The sequence below is a fragment of the Pleurodeles waltl genome, chromosome 10 (genome assembly GCF_031143425.1).
Source record: "Pleurodeles waltl isolate 20211129_DDA chromosome 10, aPleWal1.hap1.20221129, whole genome shotgun sequence".
Classification (NCBI taxonomy): Eukaryota; Metazoa; Chordata; class Amphibia; order Caudata; family Salamandridae; genus Pleurodeles; species Pleurodeles waltl.
The window spans coordinates 89,681,558-89,700,740 of NC_090449.1; the positions used below are offsets into that span (position 1 = coordinate 89,681,558).

A 19,183-nucleotide genomic window follows, 5' to 3' on the forward strand; every position below is an offset into this window, starting at 1 on the left:
TTCACATGTGCCCACCCGCCTCCCCGGGAGCCTGTAGCCGTTTGGAAGTTATCTTCAACATTTGTAAATATATTACTTAAACCTTAATTGGTACATACTTATTCACTCCATTGCATGGGCACTATTACTAACACACACAACTCCTACCTCACCCTCTGCGGGGAAAACAATCGAAGATGGAGTCGACGCCCATGCGCAATGGAAGCAAAGGAGGAGGAGTCCCTCGGTCTCGTGACTCGAAAGACTTCTTCGAAGAAAAACAACTTGTAACACTCCGACCCAACACCAGATGGCGGACCATGCACAACATGTGAATCTGCAGCGACTAATGCCACGAACAGATGTACACTGGGTAAGTGACATTTTCCTTACTTGTTTTTTTCGGGAAGAAAATGTTTCCTTTGGCTAGTCTTGAATTTGGGTCCATCAACACAGTTCTTTCTTGGGGAGTTAGGCCCACACATTATGGGATATTGTCAGCAACATCTTACTGGCCACCCTGGAGAAGAATCTCAGGGCCTCACTAGCCCACACTATACTGGATTGTCATGATACAGCCAAGTGTGTGCTCAAGGCTGGACTGGACACTGCAGACTTCCTCTACAGAACCAATGGCACCAGTATTGTGCTCTGACGAATGCCTGGATGAGAACAACCAGGTTTTCCAGGGGCGTACAAGTGTTCATAATGAAGTTGCCCTTCAATGTCACCAGGGTATTTGGTTAGCAGGCTGATTCAAAGCTGAAACAATTCAAGGACAGTCATTCTACAGCATGTTCTGTTGACCATTTGGAACATCTAACCAATTTTCCCATTTCTGAGGCTACTTCAGGGGGATGGCTAACACACCATCTGTTTTGGACATCTATCCACTGAACGACTTTCTGAGGAATTACAGGTTCAAAATACTTAATCTGGCTCGGATCTGGCCAACTCTGAAACCATGGGACTGGATGGCAGCCTTTGACTTTGCGGATGTGTATTTCAATATGCCAGTTGTGCTGTTCTGATCTATGGTGCACGATAAGCCACAAACAATTTACATTTACTTCTACCTTACTTCAGCTTCTTGAGTGTTCTGAATGTGTTGGCGGTGTCCACTTCCCATCTTCGGATGTCAAGAGTACTTGTGGTAAACGTATGTTTGCTTCTGCCAGTCTGAACCCATTCCCTTTGGGACATGGCCAGCAAGATCGTGCCAGTAGTCCTAGAGCTTTTAACCCCTACTAAACATTTCCTACACCATTTCTGTAAATTTAGGGGCTGGTATTGAGGGTTGGCATATAGGCAGATATCGCGTTCCCAGCCACTGTTGCACTAGACATCCTAGTCCTTTAGAGTCAGCTGACATAGAAAAGGCAGCCAGCGCACAGGCCAGCAGGGGCTTCAGTCCTCTAACTCCTCCTTCTGCAGTAGTGGCCAACAAACTGCCTTAGTTTGCCCTCAGTGGTGCATGCAAAACCAGCTGTTGGGGGGTGGTCAGGATCCAACACTTACTCTTGGGTTGGCTATCCATCACGTCTGAGATATGAGGCTTGCAAAGTGTTCCAAAAAGTTTCACACTACCTTTTCTCTCATCCCCACCCAATATCAGTCCCCCACGGGAGCAAATTTACTCCCACCTCTCCGTTCTGTGGAATGGCATTTTTTTTTTAAACATCTAATGAGATTCCAAGTTATTTCTCAGCACACTGTTCGCAACACTTGTTCACACTCTGATGTATATGCAGGTTTGCTTCTTCACTTACGTCGTGGTATGGAGCAATACCAGAGCTGAACAACTCCACATACTTATGCACTCGAGCACTGCTGCACAATTCTGTGGATCCAGTTCGGCTTCTGGGTGATATTCTAAGGCTAGGAATTGGTGGTTATATTTAATATCCACCAGAAAGTGTTTCCGAAGGTAGGCAACTTGCTCATATGTAGTCGTGTGAGAAATAGAGCTGTTTTGAGTAACGAAAACACCTGATTATCTAGAAGCTGTAATAGTTAAAATATTAATGACCCTTTTTCTTTTTTTAGTTCTTAGAAGGTGCTACCATAGAAGTTGATCAAATCCACACACACATGAGGCCACTGCTGATGATGCTGGGAGATTATCGCAGCCTGACACTAAATGTGGTAAACCGTCTGACTTCTGTCACCCGGCTGTTTCCCAACTCATTCAATGATAAATTCTGCGATCAGATGATGGTAAGATCGAAGTTCATTTGAGCATGTGCAGTTAATTGCCGGGTTCAACATATGACACAAAATGTATTTAACGTTTATTCCAGCTACAAATTGTGTGATGTGAGAATATTTTTACTGAAATGTTTCCTGTGCTGTGTAGGTTTGTGTGTGTGAGTGTGAAAGGGCACTATGAGCGATTAACTGCTTTTAATTAATCTTATTTATATGTCTGTGTGTGTATATGTAGGTGTTTGTAGTAGGTGTTGCTGTAGATACAAATGATCTACAAACTCTGGCCATCTAGTGTTCAGATGTTTGAAAGCTATTACTCTTTGAAATAAAATTTTAAATATTTTTCACATTTCTTTGGGCTCGCACAATAAATATTCTACACCCGTACGCTGAAAAAAACCTTTGTCATCCTCATTTCTTCTCTTGAGGAAACTATTTGCAGAATGACACTATAAACCAGCCCCTGATACAGAGGGCCTTTCTGTGTCCCCTTGGCTGTCTGCCCCTTGACATCAAGAGCTTCCACTCCAGAGAATGCAGAGCCACAGAAGGTTAATGGATCAGATGCCCTTCCAGTAGTGCTCCCGATGTGCTGTGTAGTCCCTGCGTCTGGGTCACCAAGGTTTGTAACGTCATGTTTTGCTCTGACCATGACATCACCTCATGTGGAGCTTTCCTTATCTTCTGATTGAAGAAAACTCTACAATACCAGAGGGAGATGTGTTGGACTCACCTAAAAATCCACCTGCAGTTTGTCGCCAACACACCTGACCTCTTTGGCGAGCAGGACCCCATTGGTGCTGGGGAAGCTGAGGACTCTGTCCCTTTGGGCATCCTGCCCATCAACTGCCACAGCCTCCCACAACCCCCCACAGCCTTTGGGTTCTGGTTGCCACCAAATGAAGGCCTTGGATCTGAAAAAAACACCCTACTATGGGTGTCTATGCCTGTTGGCCTTCGAGACCTAATACCATTGACAAGTGTTGACTCCCCTCTAAACCAAAAGCCCTTTCGACGCCAGCGTCTAGGCTACTTTCAACTCTAAGGCCATAATTAGAGTCGAGAATTCCCTCAATAACTGCAACCAAAGACTCCGAACAGCCAATCATCCAATCACTGAAGGAGGAGCTTGCCTAGTGGCAGGAGCTTCTCTTTGCCCATCCCCTTACTTGTAAGATTTCGGCAAAGCCATCCCTGTTGAAACTCAAGACACTCTGCCTTCAAAGAGGAAACTGGCATTCAAGGAAGATCTTGCATCAGAGTTTCCACATATTCCCATCACCAAAGAGCTTAGTAACTAGGACATAAGCCCCCTTCCCCACAAGGCTCCACCACCGCCTTCTCCACCACTGTTAATACCACGACTCCCTCCACCACAGTCACCAGATGGATCGCCACACTCCTTCTATGACCAGACAGGCCCTTTGACCTATGACAGACCTTTTGAGCCACAACCCCCAAAGACCTTTGAGGCTGTTAGGATTTTGAATCTCCCATCACCCCTGGACCCCCAGTCAACCTGGATTTAACCATTACCCGGTCACTGGATCTCCCTCTAATAATGCGTCCTACCACTGGGTCATCCAGCAACCAGACCCCTTCAGCAAGGTGGACATGTGCAGTGTCCATGAGGACGACTATTTCCTTGTTCTGTTGTCCAAATTTGGAGCGGAAAGGAAAATTTTTGCCAATGCTAAAGTGCACCCACAAGTCCATCCCAGATGGTTTCAGGGAATCAGTTGAGGCCAGTGTAATAACATCAGTGGTAGAGAAGAAGTAGAAAGCACCCCACAGTGTCCCCTGTGTGAGTCTGGGGGACCATGTCTTGTCTGACTGATTGTGCACATTGTCTACAGGGTGACGCTCTGCTCCCTAATAAGCTAAGCAACAGCTTGATGCAGCCATACAGAAGGTGACTGTAATGGTGGTTACCCTCTGGTGCAAAGCCAACACCGTGGGACTTCCCTCATGCCACAGTAGGGCCCAGTGAGAAGAAATGGAGGAAATGGTCAAACATTTCCATGAAGAGTTCAGAAAAAAGGTGAGGGTCAGTGTCAGAGGGCAAGACCATTTCCAACATAATCATCCTTTGCATCCTTGATGCAGTGGTCACAATCTCCTGGGGATTAACTTCAGCATCTTGATTAAACACCATGCCTGGCTTAGCATCTTGATTAAACACCATGCCTGGCTTAGCATCTTGATGTTTAAGTCTGAGGCCCAACAACATGTTGCCAAACATTCCTTTGATGGTTGACACTTATGCGAAAATCCCTTTTCTTTTAACCTATACCCACTTTTACTATTAAAGCAATACCTTAGTAAAAGTGAGTTATTTTCAATCTTTAGACCCCCTGTAGGATACATTTAAGTGCACCGTGTAGGAAAATCGTATCTTTCTGACATGGTTGCCCCCACCTTTTGCCTGGTGTCAATGTGTTTGGGCTGTAGTACACTGGGATCCTGCTAACCAGGACCCCAGTGTCAGTGCTCTGTCCCCTAAATTTGGCTGGTAAGCACTTCTTACACCCCACAGTTGGCATAGTGGTATCCCCCTGTAAATCCCTAGTATATGGTACCCAGGGTATTGGTACGCCAGGGGTCCCCATAGGCTGCAGCTTGTATTATGCCACCCATGGGGGCTTTTGCAAACTGTGTCTACAGGCCTGCCATTGCAGTCTGTGTGAAAGGGTGCATCCTCCAGAGTCGCAAGGACTCTGCCTGCACTAAGGACATCCAGAAGGAATCTCCCTAAGAGTGAAGGAGTCACTCCCCTGTACCCGCAGGCACCTCAATATCTACAGCCGGCTTGTGGATCCTGAAGTCCCATGGACTCCTGAAGGCTCTTTAATGCAGGTGGTGGTTCAGAGGTCTGGCCTGTCTTCTTTGCAACTGGGAAGACTGAGGTTCCCCGTTGGCGCCTGCCGAACAGAACCCATGTGCAACGCATCTATTGTTGTCACCAAGGCTTGTTGGCACTTCAGCTTGAAGACCTCCATGCTCCAAGAAGCCTCAGCCTCAAGCATTACTCAGCTCCAAGACCAATCTCCTGTCTTCAAACCCTGCACCGTGGGCATCTATCTCCTTTGCGCTGCTGTGGCCTCCTTGCAACTTCCTGTGTCTGCTGCCAGAGGTCCTCCTGGGGTCTCCAACGATTCCTGCTGCTCTCCTCTCTGCTGAGGACTGGCCTTGACTTAAGCTTGAGGCTCTCAGACCTTGCTCGTCCCCATCACTACAACTCTTCTCTGCATTTGCCAAGGTGTGTTGGTGGTTCTGCTGACTACTGAACTCTCTGCAATCAACAACAGTCGTGGGCTAGCTCAGGGGCGACTCCTTGGATCTCTATGCATCACCTGGAGGCTGCAGCTGCATCTTCACGACGACCATTACCACAGAACTGCATCCACAAGAAGGGTGAGCATTGCCCTCTGCAGACCCTGGGCATCTCCGGGTGGTCTGGATTTTGTCCCCTTGTTCCACAGGTGCTCTTTGTCTGCAATCCAAGCCTGGCTTCCACTGACCTGGTCCATGGGTCACTGCAACATCTGGACAGCCGAGGTCCTCATTGACTTCAAAGGGATGTTGCGACCTGATTTCATCCCTATGCAGCAAGGCTCCCTCATGTAGGTACTCCACTTCTCTGGGTATTCACAGGTGGAGGCACTCTTAAACCTTCCTTGTTCCAGCGGGTTTCCTCATGAGTCCTCTGGGAAGGGTCCCTTTCCAACCTTTTCCTAACCACAACTTAACCAATGTTATCCTAAGAGACACACCGTACTAGGTAACACCTCTGAACACTGGCTCCTGGGGAATACCTGCTAATTACCTCTGGTGTTTTCGTACTCCCCCAGTCCTTAGGGTACTCGTGTATCAGTCTTGGTTAGCTGCACTTCAACTTACCTATTTGTTTAGTATATTGTTTGCCCCTCTCCTCCACTCCCCCACCCGTAGGGTCCATTGGTTTATATGCTGTACATACTAGTGTTTGAAGTATATTTTTATTTTTCCAAACACTTGGTGTTGGTCCTTTCTTGTCTATAAATCACTGAGTAACTCTGTGGTTATTGCAATTGCTTTAGACCCTCTCTGATAAGCCTTAGCTTCTCACCACAGCTACCCCTTTCAAGAACATTGGTTATTGGAAGACCACTAACACTATCACTAAGAGATGCCTGGGCTCAGTGCAGGGAGCCTCACCTATAGGTGTACACCATATACTAACCCAGCCTCCTATACTCCCTGAATGTTGAGCCCACCTTGGCTTTCAGGGGCTGGGGTGGACACGATTATGAAGCATGGCATTATTAGAGTGCCTGAGCCTCAGATGTAAAGAAAACATTTTTTTTTTTATTGGTACATCTCTGATCTGTTGCCTGAAAGAAGGACCAGAAGCTAGTTCTTTGGTGAAGGAATTCTTTGATTGTGAGTGTTATTGTTACTAGGGAAAATTTATTCCTATCCCTACAATTGCAAAGACCTGACTCGTCCTGCAGTGTTCATCCGCCCAGAGCCTTGAAGGACTGCCAGCACTTCACCCACCAGTCAGCATCTCCCTTGGAGTGGAGGAACCACTTCCATGCACCAGCCGCGACTGTCTGGTTCTCCGTTTTGCTGACCATCGGGTCCACTGAGGGAGACCTTCACCAGGAAGAGGATTCCAAGGGTCCATGAGTGCTGCCCAGTTCACCTAGCCTGTCTTTGTGAAGCTGAGCCTGCTCGGAGCCTCCCTACACTAATACTTTGAATAGCCCCGCCAGCTGCAAGCACCAAAGCTTGTTTAGTGTACAGCCTGGACGCCAGCAATGCGCTAGACCAACCTACCAATGAGGGGCTTCAGCATCACCAAGGTCAGCACAGAGAATGGCCCTGCTGTCTTGTTTTTCCCCATCTCCAGCGGCCCGCTAGGCAAAACACCTCTGCACCTGAGCTTTCCAGACAGGGTTCAAATGAATCAACGGTGTCACTGTGGTCCTGAGACCCTCATGAGCCGAGCCCCCTTTGGTTCTACCGGACTGGTACCACAGTCCCCACTTGCAGCCTCTTTTCTACAGGTACTCTTCCCTATTGACTTCAGCTGTTGCGATCGAGGCTACCCTTGCGATCAGCACCTCTGCACCTGGACACACCAGGGCAGGTAACCCAATACTACTGGTGGTTCTAAGGACTTTGGTCCCTACTTAAGTCCAGAAGAACAGTCCTGTAGTTAGACTGCAAGTGACCCTGTGCAGTGTATGTTTTCCACCCCTAGGCTAACATTACCACATTCGAGGCTCATGCCTCAAATCTGAGCCCGAGCTGTATTTTCTACTTTTTTAAATATTGCTAGCTTGAAAAGTACTTACCTGATCTTGGTGTCTAAATTAATATAAAAATCATTTATTTATTTTTTCCTTCTAAATTTGTCTTGAGTTTCTTCCCGAGTGTATATCTCATTTATTGACTCTGATCAACAAATGCTTAACACTACCCTCTGATAAGCCTAAACTACTCACCCACACTACCTCAAAAAGAGCTTTTGGGATTATTAACTTAAGTTCTGTAAGCCAAAAAGAGTCATCTGGACTGTCTGCATGGTGTACCCCTACATTGGTACACTACATAGATAGCCAGCTTCATACATTGCTCACTTGCCAGGAATAGGAGGTAGCCTATGCAGAGAAGTGGGATTACAGCTGCAATGTTGTCATTTTGAAATATTAAGACTGGATGCAGTGATTCAGTGGCTAGAGGTGGAGTCAAGGTTGTAATGAGCCATCCTGTTTGTGAATGAGGAAGTACAGTGAGTACACTACTTTGCAAGCTGGTATGGGAGTACATGCCTAAAAGGCTGGCACAGTTTATGGTGTACACCTATGGTGTGGCACCCTATACTGAGTCAAGGCAACCCTTAGTGATCGTAAATAGGTGTCCAAATAGCAAAAGCTCTTTAGGGGTAGCTGAGGCAAGCAACTGAAGCTTATCCAGGATTAATGTAAAGCACTTGCAGTACCACAGTAGTCAGACAGTACCTCACTCACAAGAAAGAACCACACAAGTGTTAAAAAAATTTTTTTTTAAATGATTCTTTATTACAGCTCTACTACTAAACTAGCATTGGCACATCTCCCTTTGGAGATATATATACACACACAATATAAATATATATAAATGTTGGATGGCATGTGTAGCTGCAGATACACATGCTATGCATTATCCTGCCGTCTAGTGTTGGGCTCGGCGTGTTACAAGTTGTTTTTCTTCGAAGAAGTGTTTGAGTCACGGGATTGAGTGACTCCTCTTCAGTTCGAGTGCACATGGGCATCGACTCCATTGTTAGATGGTTTTCTTTCCACCGTCGGGTTCGGATGTGTTTCCTCTCGCTCCGAGATTTCGATTCGGAAAACTCTGTAAAACTCTCTTAGTAGGTATTGTATAGATCGGGTTAATATCCTTCCATCGACACATCAGTACCATGGGGAAAACAACTTTGTTCGCCCTTCAGGGCGCGCACCAAACTCAGGCCTATTCGGGCTAACCGCGTGGAAGCCTCATGGATCGGACTCCATTCCGATTCTATCCTCAGTGCCACGCGAAGTACCCGTACACAGACCAGCATCTGTTGGCAACCTCTGCCTTTCCCCAGATCATCGGGAAGAAAATTGTGAGGCCTGTCGATCCTTCTGATCGAAAAAGACTCTTCGAGACAGAAGGGCAAGAAGACTCGAAACGGTGTAGAGAAGAGGTAAACATCTCGACGTAGAAGTACTGAGGCAAACCGCAGCCTCAGTTCGAGATTCCGAGTCCAAGCAGGAATCAGAGGAAGACAAAGCGGTCACAGCAGGTCAGCATGTGAGTACATCTGTCTCTGTACTCTCACAAAAGAAAAAGCACAAGCCTTGGGTACGCCACTGCCGGAAGGCCATGGCTCGGCCCGAAAAAAGACTGGTGGTGACCAACTTACCAGTTCGGCACCGAAAAGGGCCACTCTTCCGAAAACTTTGGAGACGAAAAAGCTCCATTTCTGACTCCACTAGACACAATTTTTTGGAGTCAAAAATTAGAACACCAGTTTTGGAGCCGAAACCTTCCTCCTCATCATCTTTTTCTATCCGGAAAAAGCATGCTTCGGAGCTGAAAAGGCCAACTTATACAGAGGAACGTGGACTTTCAAAAAGACTTAAAAAAAAAAAAGCCAAAAAACCTCTGAAGAGGAGTTTGAGGTACAGCCAATACTAGAAGTTATTGATGAACGGCAATCCATGATCCACATCCATAATGAAACGGGGAGAATTCTTACAGCACCTCCTTTAAAAACCAAAAGGAAGCTAGCTTATCAAGAGGAATTGTACACTATACAGCCTCCACCAAAAGTGCCAAAGCACAAGGAGAAACCACCACCTCCTCAAACTTCTCCTCCTCATTCTCCTCCTCATTCTTCCAACCTACTTACCTCTCCTCCTACTAGCCCTACACGAGTGCAGTCTCCCACTCACTCTTATGATTCACAACAAGACAATGTGGATCCATGGGATCTTTATGACCCTGATCCCATTCCAAGTAACGATGCAAACAGCTATCCCTCTAAACCATCATCACCTGAGGATAGTACTGGCTATAACCAAGTTATAGCTAGGGCTCCAGCATATCATGGTGTCACCATGAATACAGAGCCCCTAGAAGAGGATTTCTTATTTAACACTCTATCCTCCACACATTCTAGATATCAATGCCTCCCCATGCTACCAGGCATGGTAAAACATGTGGATCAGATATTTAGTGAACCTGTTAAAGCATGCATCATGACACCAAGAATAGAGAAAAAATATAAACCTGCACCCTCTGACCCTGATTAAATCACCCATCAGGTACCTTCTGATTCTGTAGTAGTTAGCACTGCCAGGAAGAAGGCAAATAGTCAGTCATCAGGAGATGCACCCCCTCCTGATAAAGAGAGCAGGATATTTGATGTTTCAGGGAAAAGAGTTGCATCCCAGGCAGCAAATCAGTGGAGAATAGCCAACTCACAAGCACTACTGGCTCGCTATGACAGAGCCCATTGGCATGAGATGCAAGACATAATCCAGCATCTCCCCAAAGAACACCAGAAAAGGACACAGCAAGTAGCGGAGGAAGGGCAGAGATTACTAACAATCAAATACGACCTGCCCTAGATGCAGCAGATACAGGCTGAATTAAATATGCCTTTTGATAAAAAAAATTAATCTCTTTGGGCCAGAAGTAGATACAGCCATAGAAAAATTGAGAAAGGACTCTGACACAGCAAAAGCAATGGGTGCACTCTACTATGCACCATACGGGGGGTTCTTTCGAAAACCTCAGTTTCGAGGTGGGTTCAGACCACATACCGCTGAGGCATCCACCTCACAGGCGAAGCCAACCTACCAACCGCAATACCAACAGGGTGGTTTTAGGGGCACATATAGAGAGGACAGTACCCCAGAAATAGAGGAAAATTTCATGCCTCTAAGCAACATCCACAGCACCCAAAGCAGTGACTTCTCTCATTCCCTTCTGCTCCACACCTCTCCTGTGGGGGAAAAACTACAACAGTTCCACACAAATTGGCAAAATATTACCACAGACAATTGGGTGCTATCAATTATCCGCAATGGCTATTGCCTAGAATTGATACACACTCCTCCAAATATCCCACCTAGGTCACACAAACTATCCACAGAACACACCATTCTGTTTTAAGAAGAGGTCCAATCTCTTCTACTCAAACAAGCAATAGAATTGGTGCCACAATCTCAAATAGGGACAGAAGTTAACTCACTATATTTTCTAATTCCCAAAAAAGATGGCACCCTCATAATATTAGACCTCAGGGCCCTCAGTCTTTTCATCCTGTCAGAACATTTTCCCATGGTAACTTTACAGGATGACATCCCAGTACTACAAAAACAAGATTTCATGACAGCATTAGACCTCAAAGATGCGTATTTTCATATACCCATCCATCCTGCACACAGAAAATATCTCAGGTTTGTTATTCAGGGAAAACACTACCAGTTCAAGGTGTTGCCCTTTGGAATAACAACAGCTCCAAGGGTATTCACACAGTGCTTAGCAGTAGTGGCAGCCTACCTAAGAAGACAATACATGTCTTTCCATAAGTAGATGATTGGCTAATGAAATCAAACAGTCCTACGCAATGCCAAAATCATACGCATTATGTAATACAAACCTTGCACCCTCTAGGGTTCTCAATAAACTACCAAAAATCACACCTTCAACCAGCACAAATACAACAGTATTTGGGTGCAATACTAAATACTCAGGAAGCTCTACCATATCCAAATAAACAAAGGATACAAGCTTTGCAAAATATAATCACACAAATACAAACAAATCAATGATACACTGTCAGATTTGTCATGAAAAGTTTAGGAATGATGGCATCATGTATTGCAATTGTTCCACATTCAAGACTAAACATATGGCTCTTACAACAGTGCCTTGCACAACAATGGTCACAGGCACACGGTCAACTTCAAGATCTAGTGTTGATAGACCGACAAACATACATGTCCCTTCAGTTGTGAAATTCCACAAATCTAAGCAAAGGGCGGCCATTTCAAGACCCTGTGCCTCAGACCATAATTACAACAGATGCATCAATGATTGGTTGGGGAGCTCACCTAAACAATCACAACATTCAAGGGCAATGGGATGTCAAACACAAACAGCTACACATAAACCACTTGGAATTATTAGCTGTCTTTCTAGCACTCAAAGCTTTTCAACCTCTTCTCACACAGAAGAATGTTCTTATCAAAACAGACAACATGACAACCATGTATTATCTGAACAAACAGGGAGGGACACATTCATCCTAAAACTCTCCCTTCTAGCCCAGATAATTTGGAAATGGGCACTCCACAACCAAATTCATCTGTTAGCACAATACATTCCAGGGATAGACGATCAGTTGGCAGATATCCTCAGCAGAAATCACCAACAAACACACAAATGGGAGATTCATCCTCAAGTACTTCAAAAGTACTTTCAAAAGTGGGGAACACCAAACATAGACCTATTCACAACAAGCGAAAACACAAAATGCCAAAACTTTGCATTCAGGCACCCACATCCCCTATCCAAGGGCAATGCTCTATGGATCAATTGGTCAAGGATATTTGCATACGCTTTCCCCCTCTCCCACTCCTTCCGTTTCTAGTCAACAAGTAGCGTCAAACTTCACTCAACATGATACTCATAGCACCAACATGGGCACGTCAACCGTGGTACACAACATTATTAGATCTGTTAGTAGTACCACACTCCAAACTCCGAACCAGACCGGATCTGTTGACACAAAACAGAGGTCAAATCAGACATCCAAATCCCAATACACTCAATCTAGCAATTTGGCTCCTGAGGTAATAGAGTTTGGATATTTACAACTCCCATCAGAATGTATGGAAGTTATTAAGCAAGCAAGAAATCCCACTACTAGACAGTGCTATGCAAACAAACGGAACAGATTTGTATATTAGTATCAATCCAAAAATATTGACCCTCTTACAGCGTCAACACAAGAGATTGTATGTTATTTACTTCATTTGCGGAATTCAAATTTAGCTTTTTCAGCTATCAAAATCCACCTTACTGCAATATCTCCTTATTTACAAACTATTCAGCACACTTCTCTAGTCAGAGTTTCTGTTATTAAAGCATTCATGGAAGGATTAAAACACATTATTCCATCCAGAACACCACCAGTTCCTTCTTGGAATTTAATTATTGTACTTACCAGACTCCTGGGCCCACCTTTTGAACCCATTCACTCATGCCAAATTCAATTTTTCACATGGAAGGTTGCCTTCCTTGTAGCTGTTACCTCAATAATAAGAGTTAGTGAAATACAAGCGTTCACTCTTGAGGAACCTTTTTTCCAAGTGCACAAACATAAAGTTGTACTTGGAACAAATCCAAAATTTCTACCAAAAGTAGTATCTCCTTCTCACATCTACCAAACAGTGGAATTGCCAGTCTTCTTTCCACAGCCACACTCTGTGGCAGAAAAAGCTCTTCATACTCTAGATCTCAAAAAAGCTCTAGTTCTGTCTATATAGTACAAAGAATTTAGAAAAACAAAACAACGGGGGGCAAACCATATACTGAAACAAAAAGGAATGTGAAACATTGAGCCCAACCAAGGTAAGTGTGACAGTTAGCTAGAGGCTTGGGGCAGTTAGGAACACCAGAAGTATGTGTCCCCAGCAACCAGGTGCGAGGTAGTTACCCACCCAGATGTCCCATAGGAGAGCCCAGAGAGTAGTTGTTAAAGGTTGTGGATTTGAGGACCCTGCCCAGTGGAGCCTGAAGAAATCAATAAACAAGAGGATGGATGGAGAGTGCCCCTACCCCAGGATACCCAAAAGACAGGAGTACCTACATCAGGGACCCGGATGCAGAGAGAAGGGATTCTCTCTTTAGTCAGTGGATGCTTCAGATTGTCCAGCTGCTGTTACAACCCGGGGACCAGGCCTGTGGAACCAAGGGACAACTTCCAGACGTGGGGGAACTGCAAAGGAAGTGGCCAGAATTCAGCACCGTTGGAGGTGTCCAGGTGGTGCAGGTGGCAGTGCCTAACCCCCTGAAGGTCCAGTTCCTGCAAGTCAGTGGAAGAAGTCCAGCTGTGGGGTCTATGAGCTGCAGAAGATCCCAGGAGTTGCCTGCGGGCTGTCCCTCGACTTTCGCTGGTTTGTAAGAGGGTAAGTGACGAGCCAGGTTACCAGTAAGCACTGACAAATGCAAACAGGAGCTTTAGAAGAGTTTGCAAAGTTTTGGGGACCAGCAAGGTCCAGGAGACTCTACCCTTGAGGGGGAGTCAGGGCTGACCGTCAGCACGCAGGAAGGTCAACAGAAGTCGATGGAGCACTGACGAGTGACCCACAGTTGAGGGACACAGGGAGTCAAAAGGAGGCCTGACCAGTAGGACAAAACAGAAGTCCCACATCACAAGAGCTGCAGGACAGTGGCTGATCTGTGGATTTGCATAGTGCTGGAGGCTGGGACTTAATGGTGCCTGAAGATCTCCTGGAGTAAAAGTCAACACGCCTTGGCAACAGTCACAGGGCACAGGGGTTCCAGTCTAGTGGCAGGACCAGTGGTGCACAGTCTCCCAAGTTGTCTAGAAGAAGAGCAGGACCCAGGTGAGGCCACATACTCGCCACCAGTGAAGCAGGGTCTTCGGATTTCCAGGACACAGCAGACCCCACCAACCGGTGGACGTTGTCTTGAGGTGCCTGCGGATGCAAGGGAGGGACTCCTTCACTCCAATGGAGATTCCTTCATGCTTCCCGGTGCAAACAGAGCCCTTGTGACCTTGGAGAATGCACACAATATTGCAAAATTCTTGCAGGTTCTGGAGAAACCATATTACAGTGGGAGCCTTCCCTCCAGAAGCAGATGTGTTTCGGTTACAAAGCAGACCAGCAGCAGATCCTGAGGCTAGGAGGAGATGATGTCTTGCAGAGCGTTTCTTGGACAGTCTTGCTCGACAAATCTGAGGAACCACCTACGGGGGAGCCCTTAAGTAACCCTAAAAGGGGGTTGGTCACTCTGTAGTGACCCACCTATCAGAGGGAGACAGGGACGTCATCTTCCTGGCTTAACCAGTCAGGTGCTCCCAAGGGCCTCTAAACATCCTATTTCCAAGATATCGTAATCAGGTGGCCACCTGGCAGAGCTCTGTTCACCTCCCAAGGGGAGGGGCTGCATAGGTCGGTCACTCACCTGTCCTTTGTGTAGTTTCATGCCAGAGCGGGAACCAATGAGGGCACAAAATGTGCCCTTCAAAGCAGTCTGGTGGCACTCTGAGGCCACCCCATCCCAGCCCTTAGACACCTAATACACAGGGAGCGGTGGTCACACCACTTACTTGCAGGAAATCCTTTGTTCTAATTCTCCGGCCTGAGCCTGGTTTACCAGCGGGAGGGCAAGACAGTGTCAGGTGTCAGCAGCAGCATGGGCTGGCAGCTAGTCCCTGTAAGGCTGTACATGCAGAACTAGGGGATATTGTAAGGAACCCCCAGAGTACATGGTATCGGTGTAATTGCATGATTCTAATTATTTTGATACCAAACCTGCCTAGATTTGTAGAAGCCACTATGTAGTTGGACAACTCGTGTTGACCAGTGTCCCCTACATAACTTAAGATGGCTTCCCTGGGCCTGGGGTCTGTAGGAGCATCCTGCTCTTGCAGGGATACCATCACACTTAGGGATGTGCATCCTGCCCTTGGGCATAAGAGAATACCAGAGGAGTGACATATAGTGTCTAAGTGCAGTGACTGTGTTAGGTGGTAAAAGGGTGCATGAACCATTTCACGCAGGCTGCAATGGAAGGCCTGCAGACACAGTTTGGGCTCGTTTGGGTTGCAAATACATGCTGTAGCCCATGGGGGACCCCTGGTGTACCAATGCCCTGTGTACCTAGGTTCCATATACTAGGGATTTACATGAGGGGACCAGTATGCCAATTGTGGGTGTAAAAAAGTTTATCAGCAACCAAATTTAAGGGAGAGAGCAGAGTCTCTGGGGTCCTGGTTAGCAGGATCCTAGTGAATTGTAGTCTAAACACAATGTCTTTGCTGAACGGCAGCCATAACCAAGGTTATAACTTTCCACTGTGAAATGAGCAACCTGATCCTCCATCCAACTAATATTGTGGGATAGGCAAGTGATTGGTGGCCAATTTACTGTTTGGAGGTGGTTCCACCATTTCCAGAGCCACTTCTACCCCTCCCTTACCCTAAAGCCTCCAGCCAGAAAGGGCTTCAGGGCTGAACTTTCTTGATAGGACAGGTGTTATTGTTACTAAGACAAGTGTGATGGTGAGACAGTTTTTGTGCTCCCATGCATCAGCTGGTGTCAAAAGGTTGACTTAGATAGTTGAGCCAAGAGTGCGCTTATGGCTTTTGTGTGTTTTTTGTTGTTGTTTTTTTTTACATTTCTCCATCATGGAATTATTCTCGTGGCTAAAGGGATAATCCACATAAAAGAGCACATTATGCAGATGTTCTGCACCTCAGGGCCGGAACATGATACCCACAGCCATGGGTTTCTGCAGAGGACAGCACTAATGTGGACCTTGCTTATGGCAGTTTTGGCTGCTTCTAATGCACATGTAGGGTTTTGATTAGAGACCTTGTTTCCCTCCTCCACCAACTCCCTTCCTCTCTTCCTGTAGGACCTTGGAAGCCATTTATCTCTTCCAAATGATACCTGTTGAACTTTCGACAGAAGACTCACTTGAGCCATTATGTCTACACCACCACCCAGGGGTGTGGAATTGCTATAGCCGACTCTCAGGACATATTGTTGGGGGTCAAAGACAACATGTTTTCATGCTTTTCCAACGTGTTGGTATATATCTGGGGTTTGAACCACGCCCATCACCATCACTCATTCATGGGCTTGCATTTCAAAAATACTTTGTTTTCGTTGGTAAATGCTTTACATTTGTCTTTCCTTGGGGGTAGTTTTGTTACCACCTTGGCCATCGACCCTGCTACTTAGCTAATTGCACTTTTGCTGATAACTTTGACTGCGAGCGAACTTCTTTTTCCTTTTGTGTGTCCTTCACGCACACGCTCATGGCAGCTGTGGCCCTTTGAATCGGCTCGCTTATGTCAACTGTTTTACTTTTTATTTTCAGTTTGTTGGCAAGAAAAGTCCAGTTAGGAATTTACAACGCTAATACCTCCAACTCGAGCAAATGCGACACCCTTTGCATTGCAAATGCTTGTTTTGTCTTTGGGACAAGTAGGCCCAACCCCCTGCAGCACAAACCCTTTGGCTGTCAGTTTACAGTACCACATTATTGATCAGGGAAGGGCATTGTCTGCAATTAAGGTATTATTTCTGTTCATATGTTAATGCTTTTCGAACTAGTATTTATGTTTAATTAATGCAAAGCCTTTATTGTTAGGGCCAGTGCTTTAAGTAAGTGTAGTCCGCTCGGACTGCCCTCCTGATAGTGGTCCCAGTATTGAAATGTGTACATGTGTTTTTGCAAAGTTTAACAATGAGCCTACGTATAATGCTCCCAGAATGCTCTGTTTAGATGCAGATATATGCAGAAGATTGAAAGCAAGGTTGATGAGTCTGCTTTCAAATTAAATGTTCACAAAAAAATGCAACTAGGAAAAAACATTTTTGCTGACTGCTATTAAAATGCAGGTACTATTTCTTTAAAGAATCTTCTACTAAAATGTGTTGATGCATGCCAGTAGTCATGAAAAAAAAAAAATCATGGTAGAAAATCAATGCAACTAGTTTCAACGAGATTATGGGAAACATGAAAATAAACAATCATTGGGAAAGCCAAGAGGTCTGTCATTGGTGGTCAGCCTTTTGGTTTCGTCAACGCATGTCTTGTTTTGACATGGTTTTTTGTAAAACTTTGTTGTGGGAGTTGCCTGGCCCTCACCTTTATACCAACCATTGGCAAAAAGCAGTAATATTTTTTGGTCTCAAAAAGCACACATTGCCACAGTAGTCTCTGCCACTGAACAAAACTACTTTGGGCACTGCTATGTTCCTTAGGAAAGAGCAAAATGCTGTCACTCACAGTGAGGCCAGTCTGTAGATAGACTCTGTTAGAAATGGGTTCTCTAGTTGGCAGCGGTATACACCCTGGTCCAAGTAGGGACCACAATCCTAGTCCGGGTAAGTCACACACAATCCAAATTATCCTGTGCCCACCATCAGGTAGCTTGGCACTGAGCAGTCAAGCTTAACTTAGAAGGCAATGTGTAAAGTATTTGTGCAATAAATCATACAGTAACACAGTGAAAACACCACAAAAAATACAGCACACAGGTTTAGGAAAATAGATGTTATTTATCTAAATTAAATAAGTTCAAAACAATAAAGATTCAATAAGCACAAGTTGAAATATCACTTTTGCAGGTTTGAAAAGAGTCTTAAATCTTAGAAATCAACAGTTGTCTTTTGATTATACAAAGTACCTGGTTTGCCTAAAAAATAACACACACGGAGACTGCAGAGGAAGAGATACGTGGAAAAATATGGTGTTCGTCGGATTTTCTGACGCTGCACAGACAATGCGTTGTTTCTTTCCACGCCTGCATGGGGTTTGCATAGTTTTTCGGCGCATAGTTTTGGTTCCCTACTGTGATGCGGAGATCTTTTGGACGCCCAGGGACGGTGCAGGGAAATCCTGGGCTCGCTTGAAGAAGTCACAGGCGTTGCGTCGATCCGGTAGGGTGATTTTCTGTCACATGGCAAACGCTGCATCGCCCCCCCTCCTCCTCCTCACTCAGGAGTTGGCTGCATCGTTCTGTTTGTCGATTTGTCGGTCAAAGGCAGGATGTGCGTCATTTCCAGCAGGCTGTGCTCCGATTTTCAGCACACAAGGAGTTTCCTGAAGAGATTGTCTTTTCGTTCCTGAGACTTCTGAAAAACAGGAGGCAGGTTCAATCCAAGCCCTTGGAGAGCACTTCTCATCAGAGTTGGAGGCCAGCAGGGTAGCAGTCCTTCTCAGCAAAGCAGTCCAGATGAGTCCTTTGGGCAGCCAGGCCGTTCTTCTTGGCAGGTTCAGGTACAGAAGTGTCTGAGTTGGTGGGGTCAGGGACCAGGTTTATGTACCCAAAAATGCCTTTGACTAGGTGTAGACTGAGAGTTGTTTTGAAGTGCATCAGTTCCCTTTCACTACAGGTCTGTCTGCCAGGGTCCCAGTAGGGGATTTGGCAGTCCATTGTGTGAGGGCAGGCTCCTAGCCTTTAAAATGTAAGTGTCAGACCCTCCACCCTTCTGGCCCAGGAACACCCATTCAGTATGCAGATGAGTGCAGTTGTGACTGAGTGTCCTGTGTTTGTGGTTGTCTGGGTGAAATGCACAAGGGAGCTTTCGCCCAGCCCAGACGTTGATTGGAGACAGGCAGTAAGGCACAGATGGATTTTAAGTGCAGAGAAATTCTCACTTTTTAAAAGTGACATTTCTAAAATAGTAATATAAAATCC

The 19,183-nt window shown here is 45.7% G+C and overlaps 1 protein-coding gene across 3 annotated transcripts in view; it reads left to right on the forward strand.

The window, feature by feature from the left end:
- The window catches only part of TRRAP (transformation/transcription domain associated protein), a 1,102,174-nt gene that overhangs the window by 420,103 nt on the left and 662,888 nt on the right, over window positions 1-19,183 (forward strand). For all 3 annotated transcript variants that reach the window (XM_069209830.1, XM_069209829.1, XM_069209828.1), the window contains exon 30: window positions 2,026-2,196. In XM_069209830.1, coding sequence (XP_069065931.1) covers window positions 2,026-2,196 — 171 coding nt within the window. The remainder of the gene's footprint in view (window positions 1-2,025; window positions 2,197-19,183) is intronic.